Source organism: Falco cherrug, chromosome 4, assembly GCF_023634085.1.
Source record: "Falco cherrug isolate bFalChe1 chromosome 4, bFalChe1.pri, whole genome shotgun sequence".
Taxonomy (NCBI): domain Eukaryota; kingdom Metazoa; phylum Chordata; class Aves; order Falconiformes; family Falconidae; genus Falco; species Falco cherrug.
In genome coordinates, this window is record NC_073700.1 from 1,770,067 (window position 1) to 1,788,229 (window position 18,163).

Here is an 18,163-nt window from a genome sequence, read left to right on the forward strand (position 1 = left end):
ATTAAAGCTTTACAAAACTTACACACTGAGAAATTAACATTTTTTACAGTTTTCCAATTCTTACTTCCCTTTCCTCTTCCCTCCAGTATTTGTACCTTTCTCTTTGCAAGGGGAAGAGTTGTAGAGGAAAAGAAAACAAGCCATGCCCTAGCTGGTGAGGGCTGACAGGAGGCACAGGGAAAGGCAAGAAACGGGTGTCATGTAACAAACCAACCAAAAGTAGCCAAACTTCATCACATACAACACAAAAATGCCCTACTCACTCGAAATACCTGTGATGGTTATTGGCTCCAACTGGCATTTTCTTCCATTTTTCCTCTACTACCTTCTGAATTTGTTTTTATCCCTTCATTAGGTACAGTGCTACAAGTGCTCATGACAAGGTCATATTAAAACCTGTTATCTAGCAGTTACACAGCTCAGAACTCATTTTCTAAATGTCACTAAAACTCCAGTTTCTTTTCACACTGGTATTAAACAGCAAATGAGAGGGAAAGATCTGACTCGTTAGATGGTAACAGTAAATTACTGACAACGGTCAAGACATTATTTCTTACCATTTCTTACTAGCTCCTTATTGAAAGCACTTGCTTCACAGTAGCTTCTTCCTTGTGAAATGGGAACTGTCTTCATATCACCTGCCCTGCAGGCATCAGTACTACTTAGTAGCGTCATAGTTATAACATGGATTAGTTCTTTAACAATTGTCCTTGTACAGTGTGGTCCACTGACCAACCCATTGGAAGGAAAAAAGAAAGGTTTTAAGTGACGAGCAAGTTCATTCCAGTCAGAGACAGAGTCCTGGTCATCTTTACAGCCATAAATTAGTTCCCCATTCTGCAAATGAGATAAAAAGAAGTTTAGGCACTTCGTCAAATCCAGTTATTCATACTTAGTTAATCAAAGCATCAGATGTAATATTTTAAGACACGTAGCACAGAGAAGTGTTGTTAGCTTAACAGCCTGCATACAAATACATTCCAAATCGCTTACAAATTTGCTCTCTTAAGTTTCAAAGGTTATTACCTGTGGTATCTGATGAATTAGGACCCAAAAGCCCGCTTAAATCAAGTGCTACTTTCCCAATTAAATCAACTGTAAAAGTAACCAGAACAGTAACAGTGAGCTGATACTTAGCACGTTTTCCTATCGCTTCTTTCTGGAAGTCAATAGTGAAAAAGCTCCATATGAAACAACCTTCTGTTAAAAGCCAGATGGGAAAAGGGAGGGCTATAAAAATGGACAGAAAAGGTGCGATAGCTACCTGCACTAATAGAAAAAATAGGATAGTTCATACAAGTTTAATTCAAATAGTTCATTTTATACTGGAAAAAACCTGTAAAGAATCTGATTTCCAAGAAACCTGAAAACCTGCATAAGCCATCAGTTACTACTTTATAGTTTTCCTACATTAATGTCACAGAAAAGGTAACTTTTTACTTCCTCAGTGAGGCATGCTGTGCATTTGGCCTGCATGAATCATGTAACAGTAATTTAAAAAAAATATTTGCAACAACGTGCAAACTTCTCTATCTTCTTCCTCCTGAAGAAGCACATAACATTTTAAAACTCTGGCCATCTTTAAAAGTCTTTTTCTATTAGTTGTTCCTTGGCAATCCTTTCAGACTAATTAGTTCTGGAAATTAATTACTTACTTGTCCTAACTTGAAATCTAACTAAGAATTTTCCTGTTTTCTTCTCATGGTGGGATCCAATAGTGATGATGCCGATTTGTAGGTTTGAAGTAGGATCTTGACTGTTCAGATGCTGAAGTCAAATTGTTTGAAAGCCAAGGCAAAAAAAGCAAGCAGAGAGATTTGATTGTTTACCTTAAATATTTTCAAGTTGTTCTGTGCCTCCTGTAATAAGCTTTTCAAAGCAAAGTGCATTCTCTGTTTATTTCTAGGGGGGAAAAAAAAAATATATATATATATAAATCCAAGAATGCTTTATCATAACCTTTAGATGTTTATACCAAGCCTGGAATCAGAGCTGGACACCCATTAAGCATGTTACACATGCTGAAGTCTCTGCAAAGACAAAGTAACTATCAGCAATTAGAACTTCAAATCTGAGTAACCTAAACAGCTCTTAGGTTTCATGTTATGCAGTGAAAGGCACCGGTACATTAATAAGCAACTCTGATTCCTGAAATAGGTGCAAAGAGGTACACAGCACCAGAAATATTCACTGTCAAAGTCCGACAAGCAGGCATTGATCATCCTTAATAGTTAATTAAATAATAATATAATAAATGTCAAAGTAATCTGAGAAAGACCTCTTTAACACAGACCTTTTTGGCAAAAAAAGACAGATTTGTTACATGCTTCCTTACCCTGAGAAGAGATCCAGCGGGCAGTATTTACTTGGTCGCTTCCATTTTCCGTTGGCTACCTGTTGAAAACCCACACGGCTGTGTTAATCACTCTTTCTGAAATAACTACTCTCAGTTAATTTAACAGTCAGGTGTGTGGCACTAACATCCTGTCCTCAGAAGTCCCGTGACATTTAAAACCCTTTGAATGTAAAATTTCAAAAAGAGACTCCTATGGGTCTTCCCGGTCATATTTAGCTCAAGTCACTCAAATCACATTCACAAATGGAAAGTGTGGAGAAAGGTTGCATTCAATTACAGTAAGGCACAGTTACACCATTTCAGACACATAATGGATGTTACTCAAATGAGTCGGGTGTGCGTTACGTGCTGGTGTAAGTTACAAGAATGCCACCACGCATTTGGTGAGCTGTACTTGAAAGGAAATTTAAAACCAGAGTTCACCCAGTCAATGTGCCCCATCCCTGGCAGTGCCCAAGGCCAGGCTGGATGGGGCTGGGAGCAGCCTGGGCTGGGGGGGGGAGGGGACCGGGTGATCTTTGAGGTCCCTTCCAGCCTAAACCAGCCTATGGTCCTATGATAATAGTGTTAGTAGTCCTCAAAGAGTAATATTGTATTTGTTTGCTTCCAGCTTCCCACAGAACTTGTTCCATCTCTCACTAAAGAGATTCACACCCAGCAATGCAGATGTGTATCCACCTACTATCTTTAGTCATATGGAAGATTTAAGCAAGTTTCAACAGGAAAGCAAGACTGGAATAGCAAATAAAGCACAGTACAGTCAATGGAAAGCAGGATGGCTTAAAAAGAGTTACCTTTAGATGCTGATGCATACAGTAGCGACACACCTTGTGCTTTATCTCCTGTGAAACATGGCTGGAAAAAGGAATGAAGCCACACTTTGGCTAAAACAAACAAACAAACAAATTATTCTAAATACAAACTTATTTCTTTATAGAAACATACGGGCACACAATATGCAAATCTTCCCAGTTAAAGGAAAATAAATAATATTTTTTAAAAGTCAACACCCAACATTTAAAAGATGTATATTATTCCAAATTATTTTAGAGTCTTCACTTAAGAAATAAGGACCACTCAGGTGGTCTACAAGAAAGCCTAGTAATGCCTGGGAATTTCCCAAGTTTTGAAAGATCAGGAATTGGAAGAGGGAGGGTGATATTTTATCCTAACGGGTCACAGTGAAAGCGGTGAGCAACGCCTTATCCCACTCCTGCATTCCTTTGAAACTGCTCTGGTCAGAATGTACTTTAAAAATGGAAGCACAACCCCCAGAAGGATCTCCTCCCGTTCGTACCTTTATCTCTATGCAGAGGATGGGCCGGTGTTCCACAAATCGGTAGGTCTGCAGCCGGGTGAGATTCGGAAGGCACATTGCATAACCACTAAGAGTATCCATATCTTTATCACAGCGAGACTCTGGGGAAAACAAGACAACCCAACACAAACCAGAAAATTAGGTGAGTGGAGGTTTCTTTGGCTCTGGTTTTATCTCGTTCGCCGGATAGGGGTGCGGGAACCAACTCAGAAAGACAGGACACGGTTTAGCAGGCTTTAGCTAATTATGCACTTGCATGAGTTTGCCCTCCCCATTACCGCCGCCTGTTCTCTGTTTCCCCAGCAGTGCCAGCGGCACATGGAGGGTCTCAACAGAGTGTCTCAAGAGCTGCTCTGAATGGCCGGCTCCCAGCTCATCCCAAGAAACATCTCAGCGAGGCCTGAAACAGCAAGGGAGCATGTTCAGTCGGCCAACAATGGGTAAAGAGACTTACTACTGTATTCCAAGACGTGATCTCATGTTTGCTTATGAAAACTGCATGGACTACCATCTCTCAGCCTAGTCAGTAGGAATCTGAAAACTGGCAAGAATATCAAACTGCTCAGAAGCTCAGGAGAAAGTGTAAACCTGAACAGAACCTGCAGGTGGCTTTGCTCAGCTCCTTAGTCTAGTCTCATCCTAGCCATTCCAGTGTTCACATCAAAATAATAAATAGGTAAAAAAAAAAAAAAAAACCAACCCCCACACACACAAAAGGAACAAAAGTTACCTTCCCCTTCCTCACAAGCTCACAACTCAGAAGAAGAATTTCCTCTGCTAAGAGAGACCACCCTTTTAAAATCAGTGTTTTTTTAATATAGTCCAGATTAACAATCCCAAGAAGAAATGAAGTAGCAAAACTGTTTCAAACTAAGATTAAGAGGCTTTTTGTAGAAAAAGCCTTTAAATAACCTCCCTCCACACGCATCCTTTGGGACAGAGAAAGGTCTGCGAAATTTTAATTCAAATTTAACAAGAACATACACTCCTAGATTTTCAAATACCTGTTACTAAAGAGACAGACAGAATACATGGGTTCTGTTATAGTTTCCTTTGCCAAGAAAAATGACCATTCTGAAAAATACACTGCAATAGAAAAAAAAAAATATATCTCAGAAACTGAAGCCTCATAGGCATCAGCCTGCTATTACAAGCTGTACTTCACTAGGATGGGCAAGAAGAAACCTTCTTTTACCACCAAAATGCTGGGGTTTGTTTTCTTTTTCTAAATTTAAAGCAAAAGCACATCCACATTCAGCTGAAAGCCACTTGACAAATCAGAAGACCCAGAAATCTGGAGTATTAGAGAAGTACCTTCCTAAGTTAGACAGGCTTATGTGAAAGGTAGTAGTACAGGAAATTCTTTCCTCAAGGTTTGTGGGTTTGTTTTTTTTTTAATCCTGTTAAAAAGCAAGATTTGCTGTTGTAAAGCACTTGGACAGCTCCTCAGAACCACATTTCTTTGTCTAAAGAAACCCCAGGAGATGTGGACACGCAAAATTTAAGAAATAAAACCAAATTCTATCATTCACTTCTGCCAGAGTATGATCAACTTGCCTGGCTGGTTTCTGGTACTATGGAATTGTTTCTCAAAAAGTTGAGGTCAAGTCAGCAATGGAGTATCCTGTGCTCACTATATGTAAATTAATTCCATTTTTTCCTGGATCAAAGGCATCAAAGTACTGGCTACAGTACTTTGATTTCATGCCACATTTTTCTTCAAGGAACTTTGCTAAAGCAGGAGTTTCTGGCTGTTCTCAAGAACGTCTGAGAACGTAAGATGAACACACCAATGAGGGATACCTTCTCCTTGCCCATTTTAGAGGTTCCACCTGACTGTACTTCCCGCCAGCCACACACAGAGAACAATGCACCCAAGTGCTGCTGACTAAGAATGACGACACCAAATTCTGTAGCACTTCACACCGAACGCATCGGAGATTGCCAGGCTTCCAGGTCTCACAGCATGTTCCAGAAGGTTTCACAAGGTGAGCGCACCCTTACTTTGCACACTGATCTCCTTCAATCCCCCACGGTCAGGGGACTAGAAAAGCACACTTGCACTTCACCTCTGGATAGGGACCCCAAAAGCACCGTGTAGGAGTTGGGAGTAATCAAGCACAGCCTCATATCCCAGAGATGCTCGTTACACTTCAAAGGGAGCACAGCCTGTGAGACTGCAACCCTTTGCAGTGAGGCACATCCAGCTATCAGGAACGAGAGTGTGAAGTTGCACAGCGCTCGAGTGCTGTAACTCACGTGAGATGCTTAGCCTCAAGTGAAATACTAATATTGAAAACAAGCAATTTAGCGTGGAGTTTCTGAAACTATCTTCCTTCCAAAGCTCTCCTGCCAGTCCAGGAGAAGGAACCGATGGAATTGAAACAATTATTTCAGGTCACATCTTCCACCTCCTTCCCTGACTTCAGGCTTGTTCAAGAATTAACACACACAGAGGCTTACAGAGGATGCCTTCCCCCAGTTTGATGAAACTGTTATCAGATGCAACTTTTAATTCTAGGACACAATGATTTTTTCACAACAAATTTTCAACTTGTCATTGTCCAAGTAAAAAAGTTTCCTCATATTCGGAGGTATGATGCTTTTTTACTTTACAACAAAGCAAAATGCTTTACAGCTTGAGGAAGACCCCCTTTCTAATTCTACCCCGGCACTTACCTGGCCTCTCTGGCTGAATTTTTAAACAGAGCTGTCTTACGAAGTCTAAAGGCAGTTGAATAATTTCCTATTAAAATAAAGAAAAGAAAAAATGTATTTCAACACTAAAATATCCAGTTTGGAGGTCTTAAAATGGAATACTGAAGTTCCGTGGATATTAACAACAGTACACTATAGTCAGCAGCTTCTCCTTCTGATTAACTGTCTATATGAAGACCTGTACCTGCGATTATATGCAGTATTTACTCCACTATGAAAACCAAGAACTAATATAAATAAACGCATAAAAAAGTATTTGCGGTGAAAGTTCAATATCATGAAGAAACCTGCATCATTTTGTCCTTTTTACAAGTGAAAAAGTCCCATTTCATCCCATCCCATGTCTCACATCTCGCCCTTCCAAGGCACAATTGTGTAACAAGTTCCAAGAGAAGTTGTAACTTTTCCACTCAGGTACCTGTTAACGAGACCTGGCTGCCCTGAAGAACAGAGTGAGTAGCAAGGAAAAAGGTTGCCTCTGACTGCACAAAAATGTAGACAATTTACATGAACCAGCTTTCTCCCCTTGTTTTGCAGCTAGGCTAAAAACCTCCCTCTCACACACTTCTGGCCTTATGCAAGGCAAAGAAATGACCACTCCTTTCATTAATAACTTGAAATAGCTCAAATCACTGAGTACAATCTAATCACCTCATCAGCACAGAGCAGGATCCTCGTTCTGATCCAAATGCCTCCTGTGTCTCTGTCTGTGTATCTTGCTTGGGAAGATCTGCAAACCCTATTAGCCCCTTTTGCTGGCATTCAGTGTTCCCCAAAACATTTCAGTGTTTGCAATGCATAAGCCATTTATTTTAAGAGTAAAATATTTACCCCATGGTGAACATAGTTCTCGCCGAAGAACTGCTTCATGACATGTTTTCCAAAGTCTACAATGTTTTGCAGATGGTGTAGTATTTCCTCTGAAGTCTGGAAGACAGAAACATGATAATTTAACTATGAAATAATGATAACACTCAGGCATACATATACCTGCTACTCAATGATGTAGCAAAGTAGCTCAATTCCTCTACTGAGTTTGGTTGGTCACTGCACGCTGAAATTAAACGGACACATGAAATGTGCGACACTTGTCTCCCTACTGCTGCCTGAAAGGCTGGGATAAACGGGAAAACGGTCAGGAGAGACAATTCTTATTAAGTTTCAGGGGAAAAAGGACAGAGACAATGAAGAAGGTGGAAGAGGGGGAGGTTACTCAAGATCTACCATCTTTTACCATTACTCCTAAAACAGCTCAAAGAACTACAATAGTCAAGAGAGATGCACAACATGCCTTCGTACCAAACAGGTTACGCGCAGGAGAGGCTCGGAGTGTTACAGAACATCGCTTGGAGATTTGGAAGAGAGCAGCCGCAAAGACTGAACCACATCGCAAACCTCTGCATGAACAAGTACAGAATTTGCCACCCGCCCCACATCCTGCCCCAGACAATGAAAAATCTTATTAGAATCTTATCTTCCATTAATTCTGTTATGCATCTATAAGGGACCACCGAAGTTGTTCTAGAAGACAAAAATGCCAAGCTAGAAAGAAACAAAGCTGGATGAGTACTGGAAGCAGGACAGTAACACTAGCGCAGTCTGACTTTGACAGACTTCTGCTCATGAGAGGTAGCAGAGCAGCTTTACAACAGTATTATCCCATTCCCAGCACTCTAGCACACTCTGGTTCTCTGCACAGTATTTTATTAAGACAAACAATCTCCAAGCTCCTGTGTCCCTGTGTAACACAAAGCTTTTCTGGAAAAGCACTACCCTGCCTACCACTGTAAGATGTAAAGCTCTGAACCATATAGATTTACTCTTGGGATTAAGTAACAGTGGAGGAAGAGAAAGTGCAACACTCATGTCCAAGTTAGAAAATCAGACAGGAAAAACACCACAAGCAGGAGGAAAAAAAAAAAAACAAACAAAACAAAAACCAAAAAACAGAGCAGAGTAAGAGAAAATAAAATGCTAGGACGACAACACCCAGATAATGACAAAAGTCTAGAGAAAGGAGGAAGGACCACATCTAAAATAAATTAAAACCGTTTATAGGTAAAAGGAGATTGTCACTAACCAGACAATCTTACTAACTTTGTTTTATAATACCATCACAATAGGCAAGTATTTTTTTTTTCACCAAAAGGGTTTGTTACCTAACAAACTTACACAACTTGTGTACCACTAAGAAAGATTAGTGTGTTACTGTAACACGGGTCTGCTAAGATTACATACCAGGTTTAGTATTCTTCATCTAGCAGGATTTGTTTTCCAGACTGAAGCAGCAATACACAATACTTCAATACCCAATAATGGTGTACGGAAAGTAAAGTTACTACAGCAATATACATTACTACACGCTTACTTCATTAACATACAGTACTACATACCGTTACCTTGGTATACAAAGCACTGACCCAAAAACCCAGTCCTTGGCAGCAAGTAGGAAAAACACAATTTTCCCAAAGCACTTACACAGAATTTCCATCATTCTATAAAGGTCAGGACAGCACTTGTTCTTTAGAATGCCTGGCATGTTGTACCTGGAGTTGTTTCTCAGAACAGCTCTCCCTGAATCCTTTTAAGAGAGCCAAAACAAGCTTAGAGTCTCTTCACAACAGGCAATCTTCCACTACTTGAGCCTTAGAACAAAACACACACTATGATGCCTGAATAACTTTGTCAAGTGCAATCATGTGGTCTGAAGAAGCATATTTAAGAAAAAAAAAATTAACAGGCAACAAGATGTGCAAGCAGGCCACCCACACAGGTATGCAAAAGGATCTTTTACAGCAGCATGGCTCAATCTGCACTTCCCAGGTGGCCAGTGCCCCCGTGGCAAGTGCTGAACACACCAAGATCCATCAGAGGGCTGCCAGCAGCCAGCACCTTTCACTTCTCCTGGCCAGGAGGCAGAGGGGACCACCACGGGGGACATCCCTGCTCCCCACCCCTCTGCTCTCCCCCTGAGCAGGCTGCAAACATGCTGTTACCCATCTCCCCTTGCCTTCCGTTTGTCCTAGCCTGGGGAAGAAGTTGCTTTGCAGAGGAGAAACCCTCCAGCAATTTAAAACACCAATAATTACAGTATCTTCCTCACCTGATGAAATGGGAAAGCAATTCTGAGCACATACTATAGCAAACGCTACAATTCATACACAGATTTCTGCCCCCTTACTGACAACATAACCTTTTCTTTAACTTAAAATTCTGAATGGTGAGAAGGAATATTACATCATCTCATACCATAACAAATCTCAGCTAATTCGCCCCCACTTACAGGTTATTCTGACCTGGTTTGCTGATGTACACAGTACCCAAAGGCTTGGGTTTTGGGGGGGGGGGGGTGTTATTTATTTATTTATACATATTTATGTGTATACACACACATATTGGGAAATAAGCATTTCGGAAAATCAGGACATTTACTAGTGGTACTACTACTACTACAAGGAAGGACTCGCCACTTCAAAAGATCAATACAACTTCAAAATTACAAATCAAGTTCATGATTTACTCACCTTTTAAGAGCAAGTAAATTTGAGCTGCTCTAAACAAAAAAACAACTAGCAGACCACTGAAGCATCACCTTTCAACATCAAAAAACACTAAGATGCAAAGCTGCCACCTCACTTAGTAAAACACTAAAACTCATCAAATAGGTTCTACACAATGAAAAGGCAAAAAATTACTTCATGCAGAAGACTCATATACTAAAACTGGCAATATGCAATTAAAATCATTCCATGAGTCCTGATGCTTGATGTTCCACAAGAAATTCAAGAGTGATTATTGATTATGAGTATTTTTCATTAAAACACTGAATTGTAGCACTAAGATTACAATTTGCAATAACACCACCTTGTTCACTACTAAATTACCTAGTCCCAAATTCATAACCGAACAGTAAAAATACAAAGCAGTGCCCAGACTTTATCTTTTCCAAAAGAGTTACACATAAGACACTGACCTATTTGTCCACATCTGAATTTCAGTACGCATCTTACTAGAAAATATTTTGCTTCAGCTGCTTCTTGCTTTACACCAGATGAGCTGCATCATGCACAGACACATAACACTCGGTATCCTAACTCATCTTGCACTAGTCAGGAATACAGATTATACCTAAGAAACATTTTATCCTCTACAGCTGTCATGTTGCTACATCCGAGTTTGTCCAAAAACTCTCATAGTTCAGGTCTTGTTTACCGATTTGAAGATAAAATATTTAGTCTTCCATTCTGTTCCAAGAAAAACTGATCCTTTTTTTTTTAAAAAAAAAAAAACACACAAAATCACCATAATAATTAAACATATTCAAATTACTTAATCTTCTACTTAAAGGGCAAAACCAAAAGGAATTGCGTATCACAAAGTTCACACAATCACAATATGAGGCAAATGCAAAACGCTGGGCCAGCTGTCCTCAAAATGTAACACTTCTACATTAACGAGGGGAGTTTGATCTGGTAGGATGCATTTATCAATCCGGAGTGTGAATTCAAGAGAGTGTTTAAAACACGTTCAGAGGTACACTCCACCACCGTGTGCACCCACAAATAGCCTTTTTGCTGTCACAATAGTAAGAAGAGCGTCTGTCTGGGGCAACTCTGACTGGAATTTTTGCCAACAGTTTCTAAAAAGCAAATGGTTCTTCATCAGCTACAGCCTGCAAGAATACTGGCTGTGATCTGTCTCTATGCTTGGTAGGATTCTGAGCAAGTTTATAAATATTACTATGCAAGGGGAAAAAATATTCAAGAACCTGAGCAGCATTCAAATAGTAACAGAACACCACACCCAGGAGATTTTTTTCTTGTGTTTCACTATCCTAATCCAAAAAAATCATATGTGCGCCAAAGCAGGCCACAGAAGTATTATCAGCTTCAACACTGTGGTGGGTAACTGTGAAAAGTCACTTCCTGACTTCCTTTGCAACTTCGTCACACTTTGTCAACTTTTTAAAAACAATTACTATGCAACAACCTCTTTGGACTTTAAAAAAAAAAAAAGGGGGGGGGGGGGGGGGGAAGCTGGTACTCTGTTTTGTTTTCTTCATTAAATGGCAACAGGCTGACTTTTTACTTAAACTTGTGGTCTAATTCTCCCCTGCTATATTAAGAATTTGAGATAGGCACTGTTTTCCTTTCTTCCAATCCCCTGGGTTCTTCCCTGTTCTCATAAAAACTCTGAACATTATTATCTTGGACTACTACAGAAGCACAGGATGCTTTTTTAAAATCTTGCCACTATGAGCAGATCAAAAACTTACTTGAACCACACTTTAGTTTTACCAGACTTTTTTGCAAGTAAAATAGTAGCAGAAAGGCCATCAAATAACTCATACATGCACTGTTCATGGGTTTAACCTTCCTCTGCTTTATCTACTTGAGAAACTTCTTTTGTCCCTCATTGAACTGAATGCATCGTGCATTCATCTCCCTGATCTAAGCAGAAGCCCTTCCTACAAGTGTACTTGACATTTATCCTTGTTTCTTTTTTCCTAAAATTAAGCACTCCCTCTCCCCAGCTCTCAGCATAGCCATAATGCTTTTTATATTTCCTTATCAAAACAAGTCTGCCACTGGACCTTACAAAGCTGTGGTTCAGAAGCGTCTGTAACCCAAGCCATCCTGTCTATCTCAGGTAGCACACCCTGAAGGCTACTCAGGAGGTTGAGGAAATGGCTGAACTCGAACCTCCTGTCTCTTGTGCTCTTTTTTTTTTTTTCCCCCCCTTGCAGCACCGTGTGGACACTTCCCTTTTAGCCTCCACCTTTGAATCTTGATCATTTGTTATCCCTGTTAAAGCAAATTTAAGGTAACTCACTTCAGTTCCTTCCCAAGCAGAAAAACCTTCTGCCACCGTGCAAGAAACTGGCAGAGTATGTCCAGCCACGTCCTTTTTGCAACAGACAAGACACTAAAATCACTCAATGACGAAGGCTATTTTGTGAATATTTCATATCTTTGTCCAAATTCCACGGCTTTTCAGCTACTGAACAGTCAAGTCAACAGCAGACCATTACCTCCACACCAGTCCCGTACTACTGCTATTCCATCCCACCCAGCAACAGTCAGTAAACCTGACATTTCTTCCTCAGCATCGCTGCACTCTCGCCCGTTGATATGCAACATTAACGCCTTCTCTGTTGCCACAGCTATCCTTACAGAAAGCTGCACCTTCTACACATTGCAGTCTTACAACCTGTCCTGCACAAAGGCCTTGGTATCAGTAGTCACATAATCTTAGTTACATAAGGCCACCTCAAATTTCCCCCTGTTGCTAAAACTCCTGAAACACAGGCACATTTCAAAACATCCCCTTGTTCTTACTCCTATCACTCACAGTTCTTCCACAGGTTTCCTGTGTCTCCTGGGACTTGATTATCAGCTTACCTGAGAGCTTTTATCGACAGTACATCTTGAATCTTACCTTATTCTGATTTGGGGGGAACTTCAAAAACCGCAGCACCACACAGCGCTAAAGAAAGATAGGAAAGAATATAGTTTCATTAGCATTTAAGTACATCATAATATCTGAACAGCACAATTGTCTAATTCCCCAATCTACCTCATCTGAGAAACTGGGGGGTGGGTGGGAAGAAGAAAAGCAAAATAGGCATTTTGTCACCAAGTGTAGCTGGGGAAACACTCCCTGAGCTTGCAGCACCCCTCTGAGAATGTGGTAAAACACAGGATCAATCAGAAAAACACCCTAGCATTATTGTGCCAAAGGTCTTTGGGGGGGAAAAAAAGTGCAAGAACCACTTAGGTATCACCCACTTACAGTATCGGCAAATTACAACTACAAAATATTAAGGAGAGACTTAGGATACCCACAGTAGCTACGTAGCTGTACTTACAAAAACTGAAACCTGCTACTTCTAAACTTCCAAAGAGTAAACATGTAACAACAACAAATGCAGCGGGTTTCCAAATGTTTTTATCTTTTAAAAAGATCATTAATTTGTCATTTTTACAATTTTATCAGATTTTGTAATAATTCAAACACATTCATATTTTCAAAGTACACAAATTCTAAAAACATCCTCAGCCTTTATTTTTAAGAGTTCAGAAAAAAAATATTTTTTAGCTGTCCTGTGTCAATTAGGGCCTTCTCCTTCAGCCTATTAAGAGAGTGTCTTCTATCATGTAAGTCCCCTGAAGTATCTTTTTCTCAATAAAACCTTGCTGAAATTAACCAATACACTTGTTAAATAGACTTTTTACATTAAAATTTTTACATTAAAATTAAGGAACCTGCAACCTTACTAGGCAAGGCAACACCTCAGACCAGTCAAACAGCTGATGCTCAAGATACTCTCACTGAGGTACTTCAACCTATTCAGGTAAGACGTGGATAAAAGCAACTGGGCACCACAGTAGGTGGACACGAACAGCCATTTTCTATATTTACCCCTTAGTCACCCAGTGTCTCCACTGGGACCCCAGACACACCAGAAAGGACTATGTTCTATTTAAAGCACTACCAAAACAGTACTAGCACTCAGACTCGCAGACAAAACGTCATAGTTACACTTCAGGTTTATGGAATCTAAACTTTTTCCCTACCAAATAACTTGGTGTTAAAAAACCTCCCCGTAGCATGACAGCACCAGATAAATTCCATATTTCAGGGCTGAAAGCTGTCTCTGGACAGTGCTGAGTGGGAGAGAACTGGAGTTATCTTTAATTACTAACATGTAGAGAAAGAGCAGGAGGAGAAAAGCAAAACAGATGACAGCATGTAATCCAAAGTACTAACAAAACAAGACCTGGATTCAGACACTGCTAGTGAAACCCAGAAACAGCCCTTCGGTATCTAGAAAGTCTCAAGCCAGCAGAAACCTCATAGTTCACCAACATCTGGAAAACACTCTCAGGTAGAAGGCTACTTTGCTGAATTTTGATTCAACTTGTCCCACAAGATCTAAAACAGCACAAGTGTCACAACAACAAACTAGGTAAGTCCCGGTGGTTGTAATTAGTGTTCAGTTTAACGAGATTACTGGGTGACATTTACTCTTTTTCTCCCATTATGACCTACACATGGGTAAGAGAGCTCAGACCTGATAAGCTGTACGCTCTGTGTATGCACTGCGTTATTTTTACAGTATTTCCACAGTTTGGATCCCCTGCTTTAAATATTCATAAGCCAGTGGATCAGTGATGGAGTGATCCGATCATCAATTCTAATCAACTCAGAAACTTGATTCTGTAGTAATTCAAGGGTGTTGTAGATACTTATCTTTTAATCAGTTCCCAGCCAATAAGCTTCCAGCCACCACTCTGGAAAATCCGATCTCTCTCACAGGACTCACTACAGTGTTTATTCGTTACCAAATTTCTCAAAGAGTCATGTTAGAATAAAATGGCCAAAACTATATATGGCAAAAGAAGAATACACTGCTTGTCTTAAGATGTCAAAAGGAAACAAAGCAAAGTTCAAACAAAACTCTTCAGTCACAGATGCACTTCAACCAGTCAGCCTGCACCACTAGATGATGGGACTAAATAAAATAACACCATAAAAAAAAACTCACATTTTTTCTTTTTTGAGGGCAAGTTTTCAGCTACATCCACCCCTTCGCGCAATTCAATGCACATTTTACACAAGTACACTGCCACAGTACAAAGGTTAACCCATGAAATGTCGAAAATGCCAACTGGTTCAGAATTATTACTACTGAAAATATTGGCCCACATTTTTCATGCTATTGCATTACTGATTCACTTGACTAATTCTTTAACTGGAAATATTGTGGGCAGTTGTTGCCAGGAGGTTTCTTGTCAGTTATCTTAAATGCCTCAGATTTTTTTGTATTTACAGATTGAACATCAAATATGTAACATGCTTATCTGCATGCAAAGAATGGCCCAAATCCAGAAGAGAAGAGATTTCTTAAGAGGTTGTCACTACTCCATAGCACTTTAAGAATCAGATCAACTAGATCCTAATGCTCCCTAAATTTCTTTCTCTACATGCACCTCTGTAAGCCCTTCCGCTGCTTAACACCATGTCCATCAACACACTATTACCAACAAAGCGTTTAGATAACTGGGTAATAGTCCCACGCAGGCAAAAAAGATGAAAAAAACCAGGCTGCAAAATCAGAGAAAAAAAGAAACAATGCACAGAGGTACGCAAATATAACACATGAAACATTAAGAGGCTTCATATCTTTTGAAGCAGTAAGACAAGCAAGAAAAACAGTGAATTCAAAGAAGAATTGTTTACAATTTATTTTTTTAAAAAATCCTGCATCACCTTCTCTGCAGGTATGTTCAATATCCAATTAGTGACAAAAGACTGGGAAAAACAGGCACCATCAGAATATCCAACATGACTGCTCTTACTCTCCAAGTACAGAATTGAAGTGTGACTCTCACATGAGAGCACAGCGGTTTGGTTACAGATAACCACCACTTCCTGGCATCCAGGACCACAACAGGGCTACAACAAAATATGTTACAGCATATTCAAATGATATGAGAAGGATACAGAAGCTTGTGTGCCTCAAAACACGTTCACAATCACTTGGTCGCCAAGGTGATGTACTGGGGAGTCTGTTCTGGAGATGCACTATCTCAAGCCCCACCATTGTGAGCCGCCAGCCTTAACCTCACAGTCCCACCAAGAAAGGCAAACGCTTCCTTAGCACCCTATCATGAAACAATTGTTTGGGTTAAATCATAACTGAAAATTAATGATTGCCAATAAGGAGACAAGAAGCTGTGGGAGAGGCTGCAAAACTGCACTCAAAGAAGTCACTGGCATCGCAGAAAAGCACTGGATGCTTACAACACAACTCCTCCTCACGCACCTTGGGAAAAAATAGTTTACTAGCCTTAGTCCCCAAGAAGGTTATCTGCAAGAATTTTTCTTTTCCAAAGCAGTTGCTACAGCTATTATTTTATTCTTTCCTAGTGAAATCTAAAACCAAAGCAGTTAGGCCAAATATGACTGGCATCAATCCAGATACTTTGGATTAGACAGTAGCATTATGAAACCAGGATAAAAGCGTACATTTACTTCTTTACAGCTTGATGCTTGATATTGGCCTTCTATTTTCCCAAAATATCTGCTAAACTTCACTGTCATATGATAAAGCTACCATGTAGGCCTCCTGAACAAGAGTCTTCACAAGTTAAACGGAACTGGGGCAAATCTATAATCTTTATATTCCCCTTCAGAGAGAAACCTCACTTGAATCACTGAGGTTCTTTCAAGTTTCCATCTCTTAACAAAATCTGTGTAAAAGCTGGTGACAGTGAAAGAAATAGGAAAATCTGTATAAAAACAAGCTCACATAGTAGTAATAATTGTTTAGAAGTACAGAAATGTATTTTTCCTCTGCTGTTACCACCTCAGCTCACATGGTTTTAAAATAAGCTTCTGTACAAAAATATGCAGAATTAGCCTGTCCAAACACAAAGCCCGGGAAACATCACTTCAGCTTCTGCTTTTCCAAATGAACAGGTTCACGTCATTTGTTATTACTCTATTATTATTCTAAACAGCGTGCATTAACTGTTTTTGTCTAGAGGCAAAGCATTACTCTAACATTTAGTTCAGCAACTGCCCAGCATAACTAGAAAAGATTCTCAACTAGTCAATTACCAACTTGCATTCACATGGAAAATCTACAGGTAGAAAACAAGGAACTTTGGGAAGCAACTTATGTCCCAAAAGGAAATCCACCTCTCTTCCTACACCCATCATCTCCCCACACTCCACACTCTCTCATAAATTGTGGTATCTAAAACCTCACCAGTATTTTTGTAAGCACCTTACGCAATTTTACATCGCAAAATTACCTACCTGTCTACTATATGCCGTTGTCAACACAATTATTTTGAAAAGGCATGCAAGACACAAGCAGAACAAGAAAACCCACACTTGTTCTGAAGTTGCCCATGTAAGTCACAAGCTTCCAATCATAGACAACACGGGGGGACACACTCTCGAAGACTGGTAACAAATCCTCCCCTACAATTACTGCTATACTATTTGTTGCAACCGATCACACACACCACCAACCACTACCACCTAAGGAGACGGAGGCATGAAGTCGAGTACTTTTAGAAAGAACGGTGCCTGTAAAGGCTCTGGAATTTCTTTATACAGTAAAAATTAGTTGTTTAATTCACTGTATTTTGCTGAACATAAAGAGCTATCAAGAAATTACTGAACACTGCTCTAAGTACTACCACCAGTTACTCAACACAATCTAATTATCATGGACTTACAACAGCGTACAGCACTGACACCTGCAAGAAGTGCATTCTAACTAAATCTCAGTCAAAGGGAGGGAATGGGATTAAATTACACCAAACAGCTACTCAAGCCCTGCTTGAATACAGTGATATGCAAATACTAATTCATGACAGTTTCAATGGCACTAAATATGAACTCTGGAACTATTTCGCTGATATTAAGCTATTACTGCAGTAGCACGTTGGAGCTGCATGCAATATATGCCAACTAAAAAAATTATCCTGGCATTTTGTATTCCAAATTTACATTCCACAACCCCTTCAATTCCACCTCCAGTTTGAAGGATTTAGACGGAAAACAGTTGTTCTCATCAGAAAATGCAGTTTCTGGTTAGGAAGCAAATGGACAAAGAGGCGTCATCTTCACTTCTTCTTTTGAGCACTAACAAAATTCAGTAAAAACATGGCCACCATGCTGCCCAGGCACTTCAGTCAAGGCTTACCTTTATGATACTCAATACAAGACATTTTTAAAGGTCTCCTCATCGC

At 39.9% G+C, this 18,163-nt stretch overlaps 1 protein-coding gene across 3 annotated transcripts in view; it reads right to left on the bottom strand.

The window, feature by feature from the left end:
* IPPK (inositol-pentakisphosphate 2-kinase) overlaps window positions 1-18,163 on the bottom strand; it is a 61,701-nt gene that overhangs the window by 7,043 nt on the left and 36,495 nt on the right. For all 3 annotated transcript variants that reach the window (XM_055708220.1, XM_055708221.1, XM_055708219.1), the window contains 8 exons: window positions 12,831-12,878; window positions 7,224-7,319; window positions 6,354-6,420; window positions 3,654-3,775; window positions 3,151-3,240; window positions 2,336-2,394; window positions 1,830-1,902; window positions 558-837 (listed from right to left, as the gene is read on the bottom strand). In XM_055708220.1, coding sequence (XP_055564195.1) covers window positions 558-837; window positions 1,830-1,902; window positions 2,336-2,394; window positions 3,151-3,240; window positions 3,654-3,775; window positions 6,354-6,420; window positions 7,224-7,262 — 730 coding nt within the window. In that variant the 5' untranslated portion in view covers window positions 7,263-7,319; window positions 12,831-12,878. The remainder of the gene's footprint in view (window positions 1-557; window positions 838-1,829; window positions 1,903-2,335; window positions 2,395-3,150; window positions 3,241-3,653; window positions 3,776-6,353; window positions 6,421-7,223; window positions 7,320-12,830; window positions 12,879-18,163) is intronic.